Source organism: Ictidomys tridecemlineatus, chromosome 6 (assembly GCF_052094955.1).
Source record: "Ictidomys tridecemlineatus isolate mIctTri1 chromosome 6, mIctTri1.hap1, whole genome shotgun sequence".
Classification (NCBI taxonomy): Eukaryota; Metazoa; Chordata; class Mammalia; order Rodentia; family Sciuridae; genus Ictidomys; species Ictidomys tridecemlineatus.
In genome coordinates this window covers 93743738-93762114 of record NC_135482.1, presented here as the reverse complement: position 1 = coordinate 93762114, position 18377 = coordinate 93743738, and the positions used below count along the sequence as shown (strand labels likewise).

General features: G+C 41.0%; 1 protein-coding gene across 1 annotated transcript in view; it reads right to left on the bottom strand.

Moving 5' to 3' along the window:
• Positions 1-18377, bottom strand: part of Grin2b (glutamate ionotropic receptor NMDA type subunit 2B) — a 401948-nt gene that overhangs the window by 29925 nt on the left and 353646 nt on the right. The window contains exons 10-11 of the mRNA XM_078015203.1: positions 16371-16496; positions 13519-13748 (exon numbers count right to left, since the gene is read on the bottom strand). Coding sequence (XP_077871329.1) covers positions 13519-13748; positions 16371-16496 — 356 coding nt within the window. The remainder of the gene's footprint in view (positions 1-13518; positions 13749-16370; positions 16497-18377) is intronic.

The following is an 18377-nucleotide window of genomic DNA, read 5'->3' as shown; positions in this document are numbered from 1 at the left end:
AACAGCATAGGCTATGTGAGATGGATTTAGGGGGAGACCCCGAGTTGCAAACGTTTTACATGAGGTTTTACAAGTAACAACTCTTTAATCAGCATAATAGCTCTCAGGTAGGGAACACATCTATCCCCATTTAATAAATTAGGAAACCCAGGCAGCAGAGAGATCTAGGAACCTAACCAGATCACATTGATTTTTGTCTAGTTTCTCCTCTGGATAGTAGAGGTAACATCTGCCTAAAAGGGTTTGGAGAAGTAATCCAGACAAAGAACGTAAAGTATTTAATTGGGGAAATACCACCCAGTGGTCATGAATGACTGGCATACTCTTTGAGATTCTATTGATGTGGTTCTGTATAGTAATTACTATGGATGAGGGCCATGATTTCTAATACTTTGCAAAAGAACATAATAAAAAGGTTAATTTATTTTTTGTTTTCGAATGTAATTTTCAATAGGCAGGTTCCAACCTACAGACATGTTCTTCTCAATAGTTCATTTATAAATCAGCTGTTTAGAAAAAGAAATACACTTCCCTAGAGAAATGATACAGTAAATGGTTAGCTCATTAAAGGCAATTTAATCTGTAAGAGAGCAGAACTTTAGTGTTAGTATTGGCAGCTGTGTTCTGGGAATATTCATTCACACTTAACAAACTTCTCCGATGTCCCAGGCACTGTCCCAGGCACTGTCCCAGGTACTGAATAGACAATCCTTGAAAACATGCCTGTTGCCTTAGGTAGCTTATAATTCAGAGAAGGAAATGGGCAGTCAGTCAATGATTACAGTGGAGGGTGGAGAGGTGGGTCAGACTGCTGGAGGAGGGTTCCAGTAGGGACCTAGGGATGGGAAAGAGGCAAGAGAATGGCAATAAAATACTGAAAGAAATGGAAATAAATAAAGAAATGGAACCTTACTTGGGTTTAGGGCTAGCCTGGTACTTCATTTTCTACACTCATGCCCTACTTCTTGGGGCTGTAGTGTTTTCTTAAGCTCTCTTCTGCAGCACCTGAACCTAACAGTCTGTATTTGCCTGTAAGATCTATGTCCACAAAATCAAAAGCTCTGTTCTTTTAGCCCAAAGGATCTCATCCAGGTCTTCAGAGGAGATGATCTGAAGAGATGTCTTACTGAAGTGTGATTAAGCAATCACCCCACTTCCCTCAGAGAAACATCTTTTAAAATGTGTTTTAAGAAGCAGATAGTTTAAAATTGTTTTTATATATAAATTTTAAACTGGAAGTGTAAATTCATGAAAGTATTCTAAGAAACAAAACAAAATGAAAATAAAAAACAACAACAACAAAAAGTGGTCAAACAGACCAATCAGCCCAGATGACAGACTGCCTTGGGAACCATTTTCTTTCAACCACTCCTACTTATTCATAGAATCACACATGGAAGCGCTTGTATGACCAAGAGTGGTTAGGAATGAAGAGGCCACTTCTCTGGGTTCTCTGCAACCCATAGCACTCTTCCTGGGATGTGAGGGTACTGAGCGATGTGCAATTTTAAGATACCTCCAACTGAAAATCAAACTACAGTATGACCACGGTGTTTAAGGAGGAGCAAGAAAGCTACCACTTTCTAACACCAAACTTCTCCTAGTCTCCTCAATGTCACCAGGACCACTGTACATGCCCCTCATTGCTGTGCAGACTGTCTAGCTTGCACACTCAGGCTCAGAGGACTGGGTGACACATAATTCTGTCAAAACACTTTTTTTAGATGACTTGGGTTTGAGAGATAAGTTTTTATCTCTATATCAAGAGGAGACTGTGAAGCTCTAGTGCAGGATAATAGGTGAGGTAGGCAAGAAATTAGCCCTCCCAAATGTGATGACTAGGGAATAAAATAGATATTCCTTTGCATATAGCAGGTCCTAAGCAAATCAGTAACTGAATGGTAAGTCTCTTTTCAAGTTAATCTCATGCTGTAAGATCTTAGGGTTCATTTCTCTCTCTCTCTCTCTCTCTCTCTCTCTCTCTCTCTCTCTCTCTCTCTCATTTCTGTGTATTTTATTTAGTGGATCATACTTGCATTTGACTGCAGGTATACTGAGGCTCAGTGAATTTATACCACAGCTGACCCCATATCCTGCAAAATGAATTTGACTGCCATATCACAGAGGTATTCAAGAAATATGCTATTCTGTCATACTGTTTAGATTCCAAGTCATTCTAAATTATGTCTGACCAGGTGGCGACCTTTCATGTCAGGGCTCAAGTTACATAAGGGTGACAGTGCTCTGGGAGCATGTCTGGTGCTGAGAGCCAGGATTGGCATTGACTCTGCCTCCATCTCCACTTGAAGACTTCTCAGCCTTTTCAAAGCAGCATCAGAAGGTTAAAGCCACTCCTCTGGCAGTCTCTTCTCATTAGCAACCTGAATTCACTTCTGTGCTGAAGGCTGCATTGTTCTTGGGTGTTTGAATTTCAATTTGCATAACGAAGCAGGTGAGAGTGCCTCTTGCCTGTTCAGGCAGCCCTGATTGGCAGAGAGAAAGGGATTTGTACATAATTGGCTGCAATTAATTTGATGCGCTTTTATATGGATAAAAGGAAAAAGCAGAAAATTGCTCAGCACTCCAAGTCAAAGCCACATCTGTACCCTCTGTGGTGTGTGTGTGCGTGTGTTTGCAGTGATAGGTGGGTGTGTCTTGTAAAGGCATTTCCAGTGAATAAACCTCCTTATGTGTTCAAGTGCATTTTTTTTTTTTTCTGAGAGCAAGAAAAGGCTCACTCCCCAGAGGTTCCTCTGCCCTGGAGGTCCTGGGCTGCAGTGTTCTTTGTAACACAATGCTGTTAGCCTTCTTGTTCAATTTGTATTTGAGGCCACTAGGAGACATCATTAGAAATCACAGCATTCTTTCTTCAGTACCAGGATAACACCCAGCTCAACATCTCTTTTGTACCCAGTCCAAAAAAGGCTGAGTCCCAGCTGTCTCGGGGTCTGTTGGCAAATCAGTTCTTGCAGAAAACTTAACTGGCTTATACTTGACTCAGAACCTGCTGTGGTGCTAGTGATAAGCTGGGAGATGTGTGAGGAAATTTCAGAATTAAGCATTCAGGTAATTTAACGTCAAGGTGGTTTGTAGCCTTAAGCAACTCAAGGTCTCCTTGTCACAAGTACTTCAGATACAGCAAATGTGGTTCTTGATTTATTTCTCCACTAACATGAGGATGGAGGAGTGGAGTTGGGTACATTGCCCTTTATTCAAATTCTTTCCTCTCAGTTTTTCTTTTCCCCTAACAAGAAGGTTCCTGAGAGTGGCATTTTTTCCTTATGTACATTGGTTATGTCCTGGATGAGAGAAAACATGGTACCCAACCATATACAATGTCCAGTCAGTCAACATTAAGTGAGCATTTTCTGAAATGGGAAAGTGGATGCACACAAATAACAACAAGCCCTTGCTGAAAACACTTCTGGGCTGAAGGGAAGAAAAGTCTCTTCAAGTTTCCTGTTCACTCACAGCTGGGTAGTCTCTGGTCTGAGTCCTAGAATCACTCCTTTAAGAATCGGAGAAAGCAGGCCAGAGAGTGTATAACAATCAGCCTGGCACACAGGATCTGTTCACTAAATAGACCAATAATAAGAACAGAGAAAAACAGGTAGACTCGGCCCCAGGAAACCCAGTGGCTATTACATAGCCAAGAAATAAAAATCAAAGTGAAGCCACTTCTGATAGGTCCTGTATTCTAGTTCCTTTCCCACTCTCTGCAGAGGGGGGAGGGGAGAGGCATTTGAGACAGTGGTGGCAGGAAGAGGGCCAGAAGGACAGGAAGGACTTCCCTGATGGTACTATAGTGGTCTGGCATTAACACCTATATGCATGACAGATGTTCTCCTTGCCAGGAAAGTTCATGGATTCCCAGAGACACTCCCACTGAGAACACTCCTGTACCTCTTTGGTGCAGCTGGTCCCTCCACTTTGCCTCATCCTGGCCGGGAAGCATTGGCGGGAGGGTACCTTGAAAAATACCTCGCTCCACTCTAGGCCCAGACTGGCTCCCTCCTTCCCACGTGGCCTGATCTGGCCTTGAGAAACAGACTTGCCCTGCCATGGGTGGCTATTCTAGCCAAGATCTGTCATCTTCAGCCTTCCAGGTATATGTCAAATGCCAGCCCTTTCTTTAACTGCAGGGCCAAATGTCAAGCTCTCTAAATCATCTCCTCCAACAACTTAGTGGGTTAAAGAGAAAAGAGAGGCCTGCCACAACCCTCCAATAACATCCCCCCAAGTCGCTTTCTCTCATAACCTTTTTGTTTTTTTCACCTTTGGTTTTCTGGCTGACTGCTTGACAGCATAGGTGAGAGCTGCTGCATGTAGCCATTGGATAGAGTCCTATTTAGTTGAAAAGGGCCCCCAGGTGATTTTAATATTGACACTCTGCTGTGCTCCACCATTATCCCTGGCAGCCACTCTTTGCTATGCACTCAAAACAGAAACAACTATTAGTACACACTACTTAGATTCTTTTCAAGCGAGGATACAAGACTCCTGCTCTTCCTGCTCCCGAGTCTTCTGAAGATCCAAGCTGCCCCCACTGGAAGGGAGTTGGCCTGTGTGTTTTCTTCTCTCCATTCTGATGGCTCTCAGGATCCTATTGGCCTAGAGTCAATCTAAGCAAAAGCCCCCACCCGAAGGAGACCAGATAAAAATACAGGAAGAAAGGTCTGAGACTATGGTGTTGACAGAATGTAAGCAGACTGTCTAGGGCTCTCTGTGACCCATGCTGGGAAAGGAAGTCTTGACATGAAATTGGAAGCAAAATGACTGGGTTTCCTCAGTCTCAGGCCATCTTAGGCTCCCACTGGCCCTTGCATGAGCCCAGTTATGAAGAAAGCTTCTAAAAATATAATAAGCTGCACACACAGCCCACTGAGAACCTTTTCCACTCTTGCCACCGTTGTAGCAGGTGGCATCAAGAGGGCAAGTAGTCCGGAACATCTACAAAGGACCACAGCCAGCCCAGGCCACAATTTTAACTGTGAGTACAATTCTGACATCTCTAAATCCTGATTCATTCTAGGCTTGATGCCTTTGGCCACATATAAATTTTCATGCTGCATTAATTTGTCTCGAAGGACTTGAACTTAGTTGCTCAGAAGTGAAACACTAATTCTTAATATATCCTCAACCCACAAGTCAAGATTTAGTGAGCATAAAAAAGCTTAGTCTCCTTGGACTAAAACACTTATTTATAATTTTTTTTTGTTTTTAATCAGAAAAGGATGTTGAAGAACTCTCTAATTTTCCTTTGATGTAAATAAATTTCAGAATGAAATTATCTTTTAACATCCAGCTAAATGGATATAGCTCCCTTCTCTGAGAACCAAAGACCTGCCTTTAAATAAATTCGAATTTCAGCAGGAGGCCTGGGAATCACTTGCTCTTCCCAACCTGGAAAAGATAGTCTGATGGAGGGAGCCCCAAATGGAAGTCACAGAGGCACTCAAAGATTCAAGCAGTTCAGAAAAAGGCTCACTAATTCTCCCACTTGCAGAATACCTGATGCTTATGTACTGTATTATATTCTGTATTGCAGAATACAATCATTATTATATTCTGTATTGCAGAATACCATGCTATGTGTTTTGACTTTTGTTAATGAAAATCATTGCCTGTTGCTGGTTTTGAATTTTGGCCCAATTCAGTTCAATTCAGGTGGGAATTGTGAATTAATACTCGTGCTAGTTTGCATCGATGTAGTTTTTTTTTTTTTAAATCAGCAGCTCCAGGAAGTCACTAGTCATCTAATATCCTGCATAAGGGATATCTTTCTAAGAAGAGCAATACAGAGCAGATCTAGTCCAAGATTAGGTTCTAATGCTTTTTCTCCTCCTCCTCCTCCTCCCTCCCTCCCTTCCTTTTTCTCTTGTCCTCTCCCTTTCCCTCTCTCCTTCTCATTCCTTCCTTGGTTTCATTTCATTTCACAAAAATATGGTTTCAGCATCTAATATCTGCAGAAAGAGATAAAACTGACTTCTTTTTTTCCAGGTGAGAAAGACAAACCTTTTGAGATCCACTTTGTAAAACTTATGTTCTAAGCACATAGGAAGCGTGTTCCTCACACAGCTCTGTCAATGCTAAGTTCCTACTTACGGAGTTATCTTGCTGTATACTTTTGTGGGATGGATAAATGGGGTGTGTGTGAGTGAGTGTGTTTTCCTGTGTAACAAAGAAGATATGTTCATCTACAAAAGACAGAGGACCCAATTGCCTCTGATGAGAAAAGAGTTACCTGTACCTGATGATCAAACAGAGTTTCCTCCGGTTCTGTCATATGAACCACATGGCAAAATCCAGTGGAGGAGAAGGGTGCACCAACACTCTTTACCCCACAAAGGAATTGTGAATGTGATATGTCTTACAGAAACCAGCTCTCAGCCCCCTTTTGATAATCCCGGAAGAGGCCTCATGGAAGGCTGTGAGAAAAGTGTGCACACAAGCAGCGCACCACATCTGGGACACTGGCATCAATCAGGCACAAGGACACAGTGAAAAGGAGCACAAAAGGACACTTGAGTTTTTCACAGTCTCCCTAAAATGAACCAGCAAGAAGATTCCCTCTGCATGTGATATGTGTCTCCCTGAAAAATCTCCAGTGTAAAGTAGATCAGTTTTCTAGGCAGAAAAGGACTGAAGTTGATCCTGCTGCAAGAAATACTCACTTCAGAAGGATGGGGCTGGTGGCCAAGAAAGGGGATTGAGTCAATGAGGAGAAGCCCTTGGATAGAAAGAACATAACAAGCCTGAAGCACAAGCTGTAGAAGACTTGTCAGCATGCTGTGAGCACCATGGCAAACTACCACAGACTGAACTTTATTTTCACACAGTTCTGAAGACTGTAATTTCCCAAAACAAGGTGCCCCTCAGCTGTGCTCCCTCCAAGGGTCTAAGGGACAGTCCATCCCTTGGCTCTTCCAGCTTCTGGTGGCTCCAGGCTGTTCCCAGGGCCTGTATCCGCCCAATTTCTGCTGCTGCCTTCATATGGCCTTCTCTTCTGTGGGTTTTCTCCTTTTCTGTGTCAGATCTCTCTGCCATGTCATTGGATTGAACATCCACCCTGATAATCCAGGAAGATCTCACCTTGAGATCTTAATGACATCCGCAAAGATCCTCCTCCCCCCACTCCCCAAAACAGTCAACCTTCACAAGTTCTAAAGGTTAGGAAGTGAATGTATTTTTTAGGTGTCACTTTTCAATCTGCTACAGGACCCAATAGAATAGCAGAGCTCAGAATGAGGAATCCCATATGAAAAGTCTGGATGTTAGGAGGCGAAGAGGGTGTGCAGGCTAACAACAACAACAAAAAACAGAAGTAAAAGAGTCCCTGGATCCCTGTTGGGAGCCTCGTTGTCAATATTGGATCATTGGCAGCCTAGGATTGGAGAGTGACCACTGCTAGTCCCCATCAAGTGTTGGTTAGGGATTTCCTGTCCTAGTTAAGATGAATTCAGGAATTAAGGTCCAAGGGTATCTGTAACCCATGCTTAAATAAAATCAGAGATTTTATTTAAGCTGGTTCTAATGGACCGATCTGGGTTTATTCTGGATCCATTTAGATGAACGTCTCCTTGGCTGCACCTTGGCGGGAAGGAGGCAGGTAACGTACAGGGATAGCAGTTCATGTAAAGGGTCACGTTGGCTCTGCCAAACAGGTGTCCCTTCCCACCCATGTATATTCTGTACCCTATATGCTCTGAGGATTTGGGGACTTTTACTCTCCTGCCATTTCCTCCAGACCTGCTACTGATCAGCTGTTACAAGAGGACTAGTTGCTCGACAGCCTCAGAGGACTCCCACACATGAATCATACCCTCCCAGTTTGCTCAACCCAGGCCCTCATTGCTAGTGCCCTGGCTAGATAATCATGTCTGCTGCTTCCCTGTTCAACTATTTTTAGGCCAGTATCCAATGGTTTGACCAAGACGGTCTGGGCCAGAACCAGTATGTGACAGATTGGGTTTGAGGTTAGCTATCTCCTGCTGGCTTCAAGCCTAAAGTTAATAGGGCAAGGAAAATACATTTGTACAATGGAAAGCATGGCCTTACTTCCTCACAAATGCTTGAATACCATCCAAAAACTTCAGGGTAGTAGTGGTATAAATATATATATATCACCAGACTATTTTTTTCTCTGGAATGCATATTGACTTACTTATTTGTATGTTGATTTAAAATTCATACCCTGCTGACTTAGTCCATTTCATGTTCTTTTAACAGAATTCCACAGGCTGGGTAATTTATAAAGAAAAGAAATTTATTTCTCACAGTTCTGAAGGCTGGGAAGTCCAGGGGCATGGCATCAGCATCTGGTGAGGGCTTTCGTGCTGCATCAAAACATGGCAAAGGGCATCAAGTGGTGAGGAAGCCCGCGCTCACTACAGAAAAGGCACTGAAAGGGGAGCAAGAGAGCTGAGGAAGCTCGACTCACTTTTGTAACAGAGTCACAGCTGTCCTAACTAAGCCACTTCTGAGATGGTGACACTAACCCATTCATGAGGGCTCTACCCTCATAACCTAATCACCTCTCAAAGGTCCCCTATCTTGACACGGGCAATTCAACATGAGCTTTGGATGGGCCACTTAAACTACAACACATACCTGTATCCCCAAAGGATCAAAAGTGACTTTCAGACCTTCTGGGACTTCTCAGAAACCAAGAATAATTGTTATTTAGAAAAGCCATGGGGTCCTCCTTTAGATGTTCCATGGTCATCCTGACTGTAGATGATGGCTGCCCTCTTTGAACTCATGAGAGTTTGTGGATATTGAAAAGTTTCCTCTAGTTCTTTGAGGGAAAGAACTGCAAATACAGTTTGGTTGTCACAATGGTGGTCCAAATGTATGATGTAGGATGTCAGCAGATACCCGTGAGAGCCTGGTTGTGGGACAGCAAACCTTCTGTGGCTATAGCTGCCCCTGCCTCCCTGCAGGGCTCCTTCATTCTCTGGCCCCACTGACTCTACAAATGACCCTACAACTCACCCTCTCTCTTCTGGCAATGCCATGTCCCATCACCCAATGGAAGCTTAAGGACAGGGTTACTCTGTGCCCAGACTAAAATCAATTTGAAAGTCATTAACCTATCCAAGTGGTGGAAATCACAATTATTGCCTATTTAAAGTAATTCCCCTAAAAGACTGTTAGAATATTATCTATTATAACTCAATTAATTAGAGAGCTAACTATTTAACACAGAAAAAGCATTTAACTAGTTAAGCTCCTACGAGGTATAGAGGAGGGTAAAGAAAGGCAATTTAACTGGGGAAAGCACTGGAATCCAAATAGAGTAGCACATTGTTTAGGGGTAGCAGCAGCCAGGAACATCATAAGGGCAAAATACTTAATTTCTCTATGCTTCAGTGGCCTCATTTCAAATAAAGATAATAATAGCATCATTATATAAGATAATCTATGCAATAATTCATTTGGCATTATGCCTTGTCTATAAGAGCTGAAAAATATTAGCTAAGATATTATTGTTGAAGTTACATTAAAAAAATAATAATGATTAGGAGTAATAGGGTTAGGTTAAGTGGAGCCAAAATGCAATTAAATGAGAGGGTAGAGAATTGAGTAAGAAAGCAGGGGCAAGAGTGTTGATCCCAATCTTTAGCTATGTCATAACTCTATCTGGAATTAGCTCAAAGAGAAACATTCTGGCAGAATGATTTTAGAGCCAAAGATACCTTGGCTCTGTCACTTGATAATATGTGACTTTAGGGAAATTACTAAGTTTTTCAGAGACTTAGTGCCCTTATTTGTAAAAATGGGAATAATTACATCTTTATGAAGATTATACAAATAACACACAAGTGACATAGTTTATGTATCCGGTGCCCAGTAAACACATTCCCCTCCATCACCTGGCCAAGGTCTTTCCCCTTCATACTGTGGTTGGCAGACTGCAAAATGAGAAGTCCATCTGGATAGGTGAGAAACATGAGGATCAGCATTGTGGACTCTTTATGCAGAGAAGAAAGAGGTCACCACCTTCCTTATACCCTCCTGCCACTGGAGCAGCTCATCGAACAAATGTACAGTAGGGCTGCTAAATATTAGGACTTGCACCCCTTAGATATGGCATGTAATGTAATAATTTTAAATGGAAGCCATCCAGAAAACAAGGAGCACAGAATCAAGCTTTCATGGAAATTTAACTCTGGACATTCTGGCTTTTACCTTAACATAAATAAAATCTCAATACATTTTTTTGACCAAAAAAAAAAAATTGAAGACAGTTTTTTTTAAAGCTATATAAATCGAATGGCTACAAATATCTTTTCATCATCTCTCAAGATATTTGTCATCTGATATAAATTATATAGAAGATAAGTCATCTTTGATAGTCATACCAAATATTAGAACATTTCTTCATTGTAAATGTTACTTTGCTTGATGAAAACGTAATTACATTGAAGACAGTCTTCAAAATCATCTCATTTCTATTCTCAACACTATTGTTTCAGTGTCTGTATTATCTTTCTTTTTCTAAATTCATAGAATATACTTCTTCTCATGCATACCATGCCAGTCCTAAGATTTCATTTTCCTTAGGTGTTTTGAAATAAAACTAATACAAATTTTGACATTATAAGTAGACTTTCAAAATACTCTCCTTCTGATTTATATAACTGTTCCTGACACTAATATGCAGTTATATGTCATTAGTTACTTAAGTGTTTTCTATAATTATGTAAATTATGTTGATACTTTCTGGTAGGATGCTTACATTTTACTATTTTGTCATTTGCAAAGTTCTGAAGTATATCGGATAACCATTTTCAATCATTTTCAAATTAAACAGCTGTGAAAGGGTTCTTGCTGTCTCCTTGCTTTCTCTGCCTATAATGCCGAGCCCGCAGTTGACACAGGAGACGTCTGTGCGCATATCCCTTCTCTGCTTCTCTCCCTATAGAATTTTGCTTTATAATTTTAATGATGACCATGTTATGGTCATTGACTTTCTGGAACTCACAGTTAGAGAGAGGGAAATACCATCAAGTACAGGTCCATGGATTATAACAAAAGAATATGGAAACAAGTGTAATAATAAAGTATGAATATTTGCATGGCAGAGGAGAAAGTGACTAGCCATTCAGATGGGCCAAGGAAAGCTCCACAAAGGAAGCGATCTTTAGTTTGAGTCTTGAAGTTTCAGCAGGAGTTTGGCGAGCAAGAACAGGGGAGAAAACCCTCCTGTCCAGATGCACAGATAGAGGCATGGTCAGGAAAAAGGAGGAGCTGAGGATGCCTTGGATGCAGGATGCAGGAACCTTTGCATTAGCCAAGGACACTAGAGAACTGGGGTACACTTCTAAAGGCCCTGAAAGTCATTCCAGGGCAGAAAAGTCAGCAAACACAGCTATCTTTACTATAAAAGAACTGGCAGGATCCAATTTTTCAGAACATAATGACATGATGTGGACAACAAACAAATGCCATCCTCTCAGCTGTGAGCAGCCTCGGAAGATAAATTCCTTCCAATCCATAGAAAGGAAAACAATCTCCTTCTATCCCAGTTACACTTAGTTCACATAGAAATGGATTCCCTTGTTGCTGGGTGGCCCATGAGGGTATGAAAAACACAAATACAGTGTTCTGCCCAATGTTTCAAGATATTTGAAGAAATCGTTGGGATAAAAAATCACAACATTGTGACAAATGTTCCCATTTAATAATACAGAGCCCCAAGGAAGGCTGAGGTCTACCACACCTCTGCCATGTTGACACACAGTGACACGGTCTTGCCAAACATTGCCACATTAAGGTGTGGGTACCTATTCCACTACCCTTCAGCCATGTCACAATGTGAACATTCTGTATATCCCTGAAAAATCTACAAATGGGGCTGGGCTTCTGCAAACCTCTGCCACAACTGTGTTTTAGGGTAGACGTGGTCCACCTTTCTGAACCACACCAAGTACTGAGCTCTGAGGAAGTAGGTATTCTTAGCTCCGCTAGTGCCTGGGTTATAGAAATTGTCAAAAAGGTGGCTGTAACAAGGGGAGAAGGTGTCTAACTCGAATTTTACTTAGGATCATAATGGCAAAGGATGTTGATGATGGAATAATAAGAGAGAAAAGTTTAAAAATGGGAAATAATAACAGAATCAATAAAATAATAATAATAAGAAGAAGAAGAAGAAGAAGAAGAAAAAGAATTAATGTATAAAAAATAGTGGCTTGGATAAGGGAAATATATGAAACCCTAAAAACAGGGAGAAGGAAATACAGGAGAGTATTGTTAAAATAAGAAAGGAAACTAAAAAGGAAGACAAATCAGATAAAGAGATAGCATGAAATGGTAAACATAATGAATGACAGATCTATACATACACACATGTGTATATGAATACGCATACATACATATATGTATATCTATCTCTATGCATACATATATATATATATATATATATATATATATATATATATATATATATATATATTCACTCAAGAAGCCATTTGTCTTCCCTATATGCTTTTGAGTATTCTTGATGAATAGAGCTTTGAATAGATACTTTGGGCCCCAAAGTATCCTTTCTGCAGTGATTTGCTGAAGTGTTTAGGGTTTTATCTGGGGAAACCCAATGCATGAAATAAAACATTACCTATTGGTCTAAAGCACATCTATCTATAACTTCATTTTGCCAATGAGAGTGAGAAGTCATTTTCTAAATCTCAAGGAAACTAAGAGTAGGAAATTTGTTGTGATAGTCTCCAAAATTGTTTTGGCCATGAACTTTTCCATACACTCCATAAAGGCATCTCTGATGGCTAGTCTTAGACCATCCTAATTATCATGGTTTCTGGGAACAGATCTTCCTTCCATGGAAACTGAGATGCTTCAGGCAGATCTGGAGGGTCAGATGCATTTAGAACATGTTGTACATCATCATACAGAAAAGATGGAGACCAGCAGATAGATCCCTTCTTTTCTCAACTGTACGGGCCTGCAGGGAGGCCTACAATTGGTATGGGGCAACCCATTCATCGACATCACACAGGGGCAATCATCAAGTTAAATAGCAGTTATTTCCCTGCAAGACACAATGTGAACAACCCTCCAGCTCAGCCCTAGGAACACACAAGTGTGTGGAAGAACAAAGGGAGAGCCCACAGCCAAATACCACTGGGAAGAAAATGAGGCCATAATGCTCTAGTCCCCTCAGTGTGGGTACACAGGGGCGGCCCTCTAATAACACATCAAATAGGCAGCCCTGAGCTGGTGGGCCACCCAACTGCATCCGAAAGAGGTACCATGTATTCAAAAAACCACTAACATACCAAGCCCCTTATTTGCAGCCCAGGGTGTACTTGTGACAACCTTTTACAAATCAGGAGGTACACACAGAGTAATATTATTTCAGTAGGGAAACTGATTTCTGCTCCTGTGTCACAATTTAAGAAAACAAAAGAAAGAACTATCGATTCTAAAGGTTTAGAAAATTAACAGGTACATGAGAACAGGATCGAAGGAAAGATGGAAGGTTTCAAATGGGCCTCTTACCTTTTTGTCACTCAGGCCAGAAACCTGGTCCACATATTCCTCTTGGATCATGAAGGCAGCTAAGTTGGCAGTGTAGCTGGCCAGGAAAATGACAGCAAAGAAGGCCCACACTGACACCATGATCTTGGAGGTGGTCCCCTTCGGGTTTTGCACAGGTACAGAGTTGTTGAACACTAGACCCCAGAGTAACCAAATAGCTTTGCCGATGGTGAAAGATGGGCCGCCTGGCTCTGGCAGAACAAAACAATGCAGACACAAAGTTAAGCCAGAATCACTAGTTGTATTTCAACCTACAAGTACACAGAGCTGGAAAGTCTCTGCTAAGAGCAGGGTAGCCCCTCCCTTAAGACTGAACCTTTATAATTTGAGAGTCTGTTTCTCTCTTTTTTGGGGAACCCCAGGAGGGCAGAAGAGGGTCCTTAAGAGAGAAACCAGGGCTCTAGGGTGTGTGGTGGATCTTTCTCCAACTGTGTTCCTGCCTTCATACCCAAGACCATCAGAATTATGTGGAAACTGAGTAACAAAGGCTAACTGTGCCACTATGGTCACATTTGGGTCATTGTGATCATTTTTTCCTAACTTGTATATTTGTATCTACCAAGGAAGCATTTTAACTTCCCAAACATTAGCAATAATTATATGAGGTCTTTTTCTAACCATTGTCATAAGCCTCCTCTGAGTCTATGCACATTCATATTGGATGATTTTTGAATGGACTTTTTGCTGATTATCCTTCAACCTCTAGCAGTTAGCATTCAATATTTCAAAGACAGACTCGACCCTACTCCAATGTCAACACTTCCCAGCCAATTTCCTATAGTAGTAGCTTCTGTGCACAAGAACATTAGGAAGGAAGTCATCAACTTCCGCCTGGCCACCTGCATCTGAAGGCAGATAGCTGTCTTTGACTTCCCTCCACCTGCTCTTTTCACAGATAGTACCAGGGTATCTGTCCATGAATGTATGGTGGCTTCTATGCTAGCTCTGCTTAATGAGGGTAAAATCTTGCCTGTTATCTGGATCTCCATGCAGACAACGTGGCTCTTTCCACTGTAGAAACCAACATCTGCCTGCACAATTTTATGACATACTAACACAGGTCTTATGATGTTTTCTGTGTTCCTGATGGCATCTGCTCAGCCAACTACATCATCAGGGACTACACATGTTAAATCTGATATCTAACAGTGCATGCACATCTGTGCATGTGGACCCTATTTATTGAAACAGATATGTAACTGGAAAGTCATTTATAACCAAAGTTTTTAAATTGTAAAATGCTCTTGATATTTAAAGTGGCACTGTACTGAATTCCTTTGTGAAGACAAACAGCTTATTATAAAGTGAGTCATTGTAAGTTCTTGCTCTGAGTATAGTAAATCTGGATTTTTACCTTCTGTTTTCTCCCCACCTAAGAATGAGAGGGCACATGAACTTTAGTTATTGACATTGTCAACCTAACTACATACTCATGTGATTCTCAGACGTTTTCTTTACCAGGCTGGGCAGATCATGGCTTCTGAATGGCCCTTTAGCACAAGTGATTGTCACCACTGATTGTACCACTGTGTGAAGACATGGAGATTTCCACCCCAGAATACATAAACCAACTCAAAAGGTAGGTTTACACTTGAAATATGTCAGTGAAGTGCTGATTCACATCCTGGACTGTGAATTCAACAGAAGCATAATGGAAACTTTTATAAAATTTGGTTGCCTGAAATCCACCTCCAGTGATTCTTATTAAATTGGTATAGGTTGGGTATTATATTTTTTAAAATTTAATTTATTTTTTTAATTTGTTCTAGTTAGTTATACATAACAGTAGAATGCATTTTGGCACATTGTACACAAAGGGAGCACAACTTCTCCTTCCTCTGGCCGAACATGGTTCAGAGTCCAAAGCAGAGATCCACTATTTTGAAACAGAAGGGTTGAAGCTCCATCCTAGACTGAGTGAATCAGAAAGTGAGGTCCAAACATCTTTGTCTTTTAAGTGCCCCAAAGGGAATCCTTCTTAAGAAACTTTCCTCTTCGAGTATAAAATTCCAGGTTAGCAGACACATTCTAGAAGGATAAAACTCAGAGAAGATAGACTATTTCTTAATCCTGGGGTTCTCAGGAAGCTTCAGAAGAGCTATTTACAGGAATCCCGTGTCCTCCTTTGGAAATCTAGCAAACTTTGAAAAAGTTTATGTGCTTCAAACATCTGGGTAGCTCTCTCATCTGTGGAACTACCTACCTAGGAAATTGCCCCCTGCCCCCGTCCACTGTAGCTATGGGTGAAAATTGGTCTACTCTGCCCATTTCATTCCACACATCCAACTCCTATGCTCCCTGGCAAGGGATGTTGATCTAGGACCATATGCTTGAGAGATATTGTACCTCAGTAGTGATCCTTTGGCTCTGAGGAACTCTGCCAGTCACAACCACCTGCATTTACCTTGGGGCAACCTATTTTTCCTGTCCTTAATAAGTGTGTACAATCTGTCTTGTTAGTTACATCTGTTCCAACAGACTGTCCACAGCCTAAAGTCATCGAAAGCTTCCCGTTTCACTTTCAGAGTACCCACCTCTACTATCACTCTTCCCTTGCATTTACCTAGGGGTAGAACTGGGCTTAGAAATGATGTGAACCATAAGGGGGACACAGAAATTCAAACTAGCATCTTATCTGGCGTATTTCTAAAGTGTCACCAGCTTGGTGATCTAGAAGACTGAGGGACTTTTTTTTTTTTCCCCAGAAATGGAAAAACTAGGAAGAATATGGATCAGGGAAGAATCAGGGGTAAGGAGAATTGGAATTACAAACCAGAAGAACAAAGAAAAATACTGGTTCCAGCTGGCCTTACCTCTGCCATCAGCGAGGCACCTGTTATAACCCACAGGGCTGAAGTACTCAAAGACAAAAACGGCCACGGCTGAGACGATGAGCAGCATCACAAACATCATAACCCATACGTCAGCACTGAATGGCTCTGGGAAGGGAAAGAAAACAGTGCTCAAGGTCAAAACAGAACAAACGGAGGCTAATTATTTCACTTGGTCATGCAAACAAATATTTGGGGAGAACAAGAAACAAAGTGTGCTGTATGCCTTCGTGATCCAGGGACTGGTTTAGGGAGAAATCAAACATGCCTGGACAGATCTATCCCCCAGATCAGCACGTCAAGATTGCTTTCTTCCAAGCACAGGAGGAACACAGCCTCAAGCTCTTGGACCGTCTAATGGTTGTAGAGATAGTTTCTGCTACTATTGGATCCATATCTCTGTCTTTCGGTAAAAGGTATAATTGGAAGAGGTATGGTATATGCTATATGCTACAAGTGAATCATATTGGACTGGCTTGGTTTACGTTTTCATCTATGTGTCCATACCACAAAGGGGAGGCCCGCCAAATCCTTCCCCAGTGCTTCTGAGACTTGCAGCCAAATTAATTCTCCACAGACTTAGCTACTATTTCAGAGTTGAATTAATTCAATAATAATTATGTACAATAATAACCATCCTCTCTACCCCATTGTATCACTCCTCTTAAATTTTCCATCTAGATTTAATTTTTCAACCCATTTTGATGTGTTTTTTTTTTCTATTTATTTGTGCTACTGAATATTGAATCCAGGGTCACCCTATTACTGGGCCACTGCCCCAGCACTTTTTCATTTTTTGTTTTGAGACAGGGTCTCATTAAGTTGCCAAGGTTGGCTTTGAACTTGCAATTCTCCTGCCTCAGCCTCCCAAGTCACGGGGATTATAGGTATGTGTCACCAAAACTTTGGGATACACTGGCCAGCTGATAGATTTTATTTGACATTTTATTTGTTAACATTGACTTCTATCCACATTAATATCAGTATCTGCAACAGAAGGAATTTAATAGTTGACATGTTGTTGAATAAGTTGTGATTCACAATCACAATCTATCTCCAATTATCAGGTGACAGTGTTGGGACAAGACCAGGCAAGATAGTAACAATGTCGTACACAGTTTTCTTTACTATCTTTAATCATTTTTGTTGAACTCCTTCTAGGTGAGCTAACTCTCTCTGGCTTAGAGGTGTCCAGGCACTAAATGCTCTGTTGCAGAAGCCATCTCTTGGAAGACCGAGACAAAGGGACAATTGCTTTTCTTTCCCATGATGCAATATTTTCTCAAATGTGTCTCAAAATAGTTTTGGCCTTTTTAACTGTCACATCACATTGTAAACTCATAACTAAGTGAATTAACATTCTCTTTTCCTCATCTTCCAAATCATTAATAAAGATAAAGTTGAGAAAGGGGAAAAATGGCTGAAATTTTGAAAGTACCTTTCTTCCTCTGAAACCTATTTACTATTGTACTTCCAAAAGAATTATAAAAGCTTGGTCACTTAATCAATTTAAAAACAACCTTGATAAAGCCCCAGAGCTTGACATACCCACTGAGAAATACAAAACCTTTCTATGGCAGTCAGACTTACGCATAGAAGGTAAAATTTAAAGCCTCTATATGATAGTGTATAGACTCTAATCCCACCTTGATTTCACTATTTATAAGATTGGGTAATAACTGAGTAAAAGAATCACCTCTGTGATTCTGCGATCTCCCCACTGCCCCTGCCCTGCCACCATTAAGCCCAGGGCAAATTTATATCCAAAAAATACAACAAACACCTATATTAACCTTTATAATTTACAAAGCACTTTCACCATTTACTATCATGCATGATTCTTTTAGTGACCATTTCATTTGGGATTACCTTATCCATTTTACAGAAGAGTAAACCAAGAATGAGAGATAGAAGTCCTTTCCAAGTTCTTACATAGAAAGTGGCAGTTAGGTTATGAACTGAGGTTCTCAAGACAGAAAGTCTATGTTA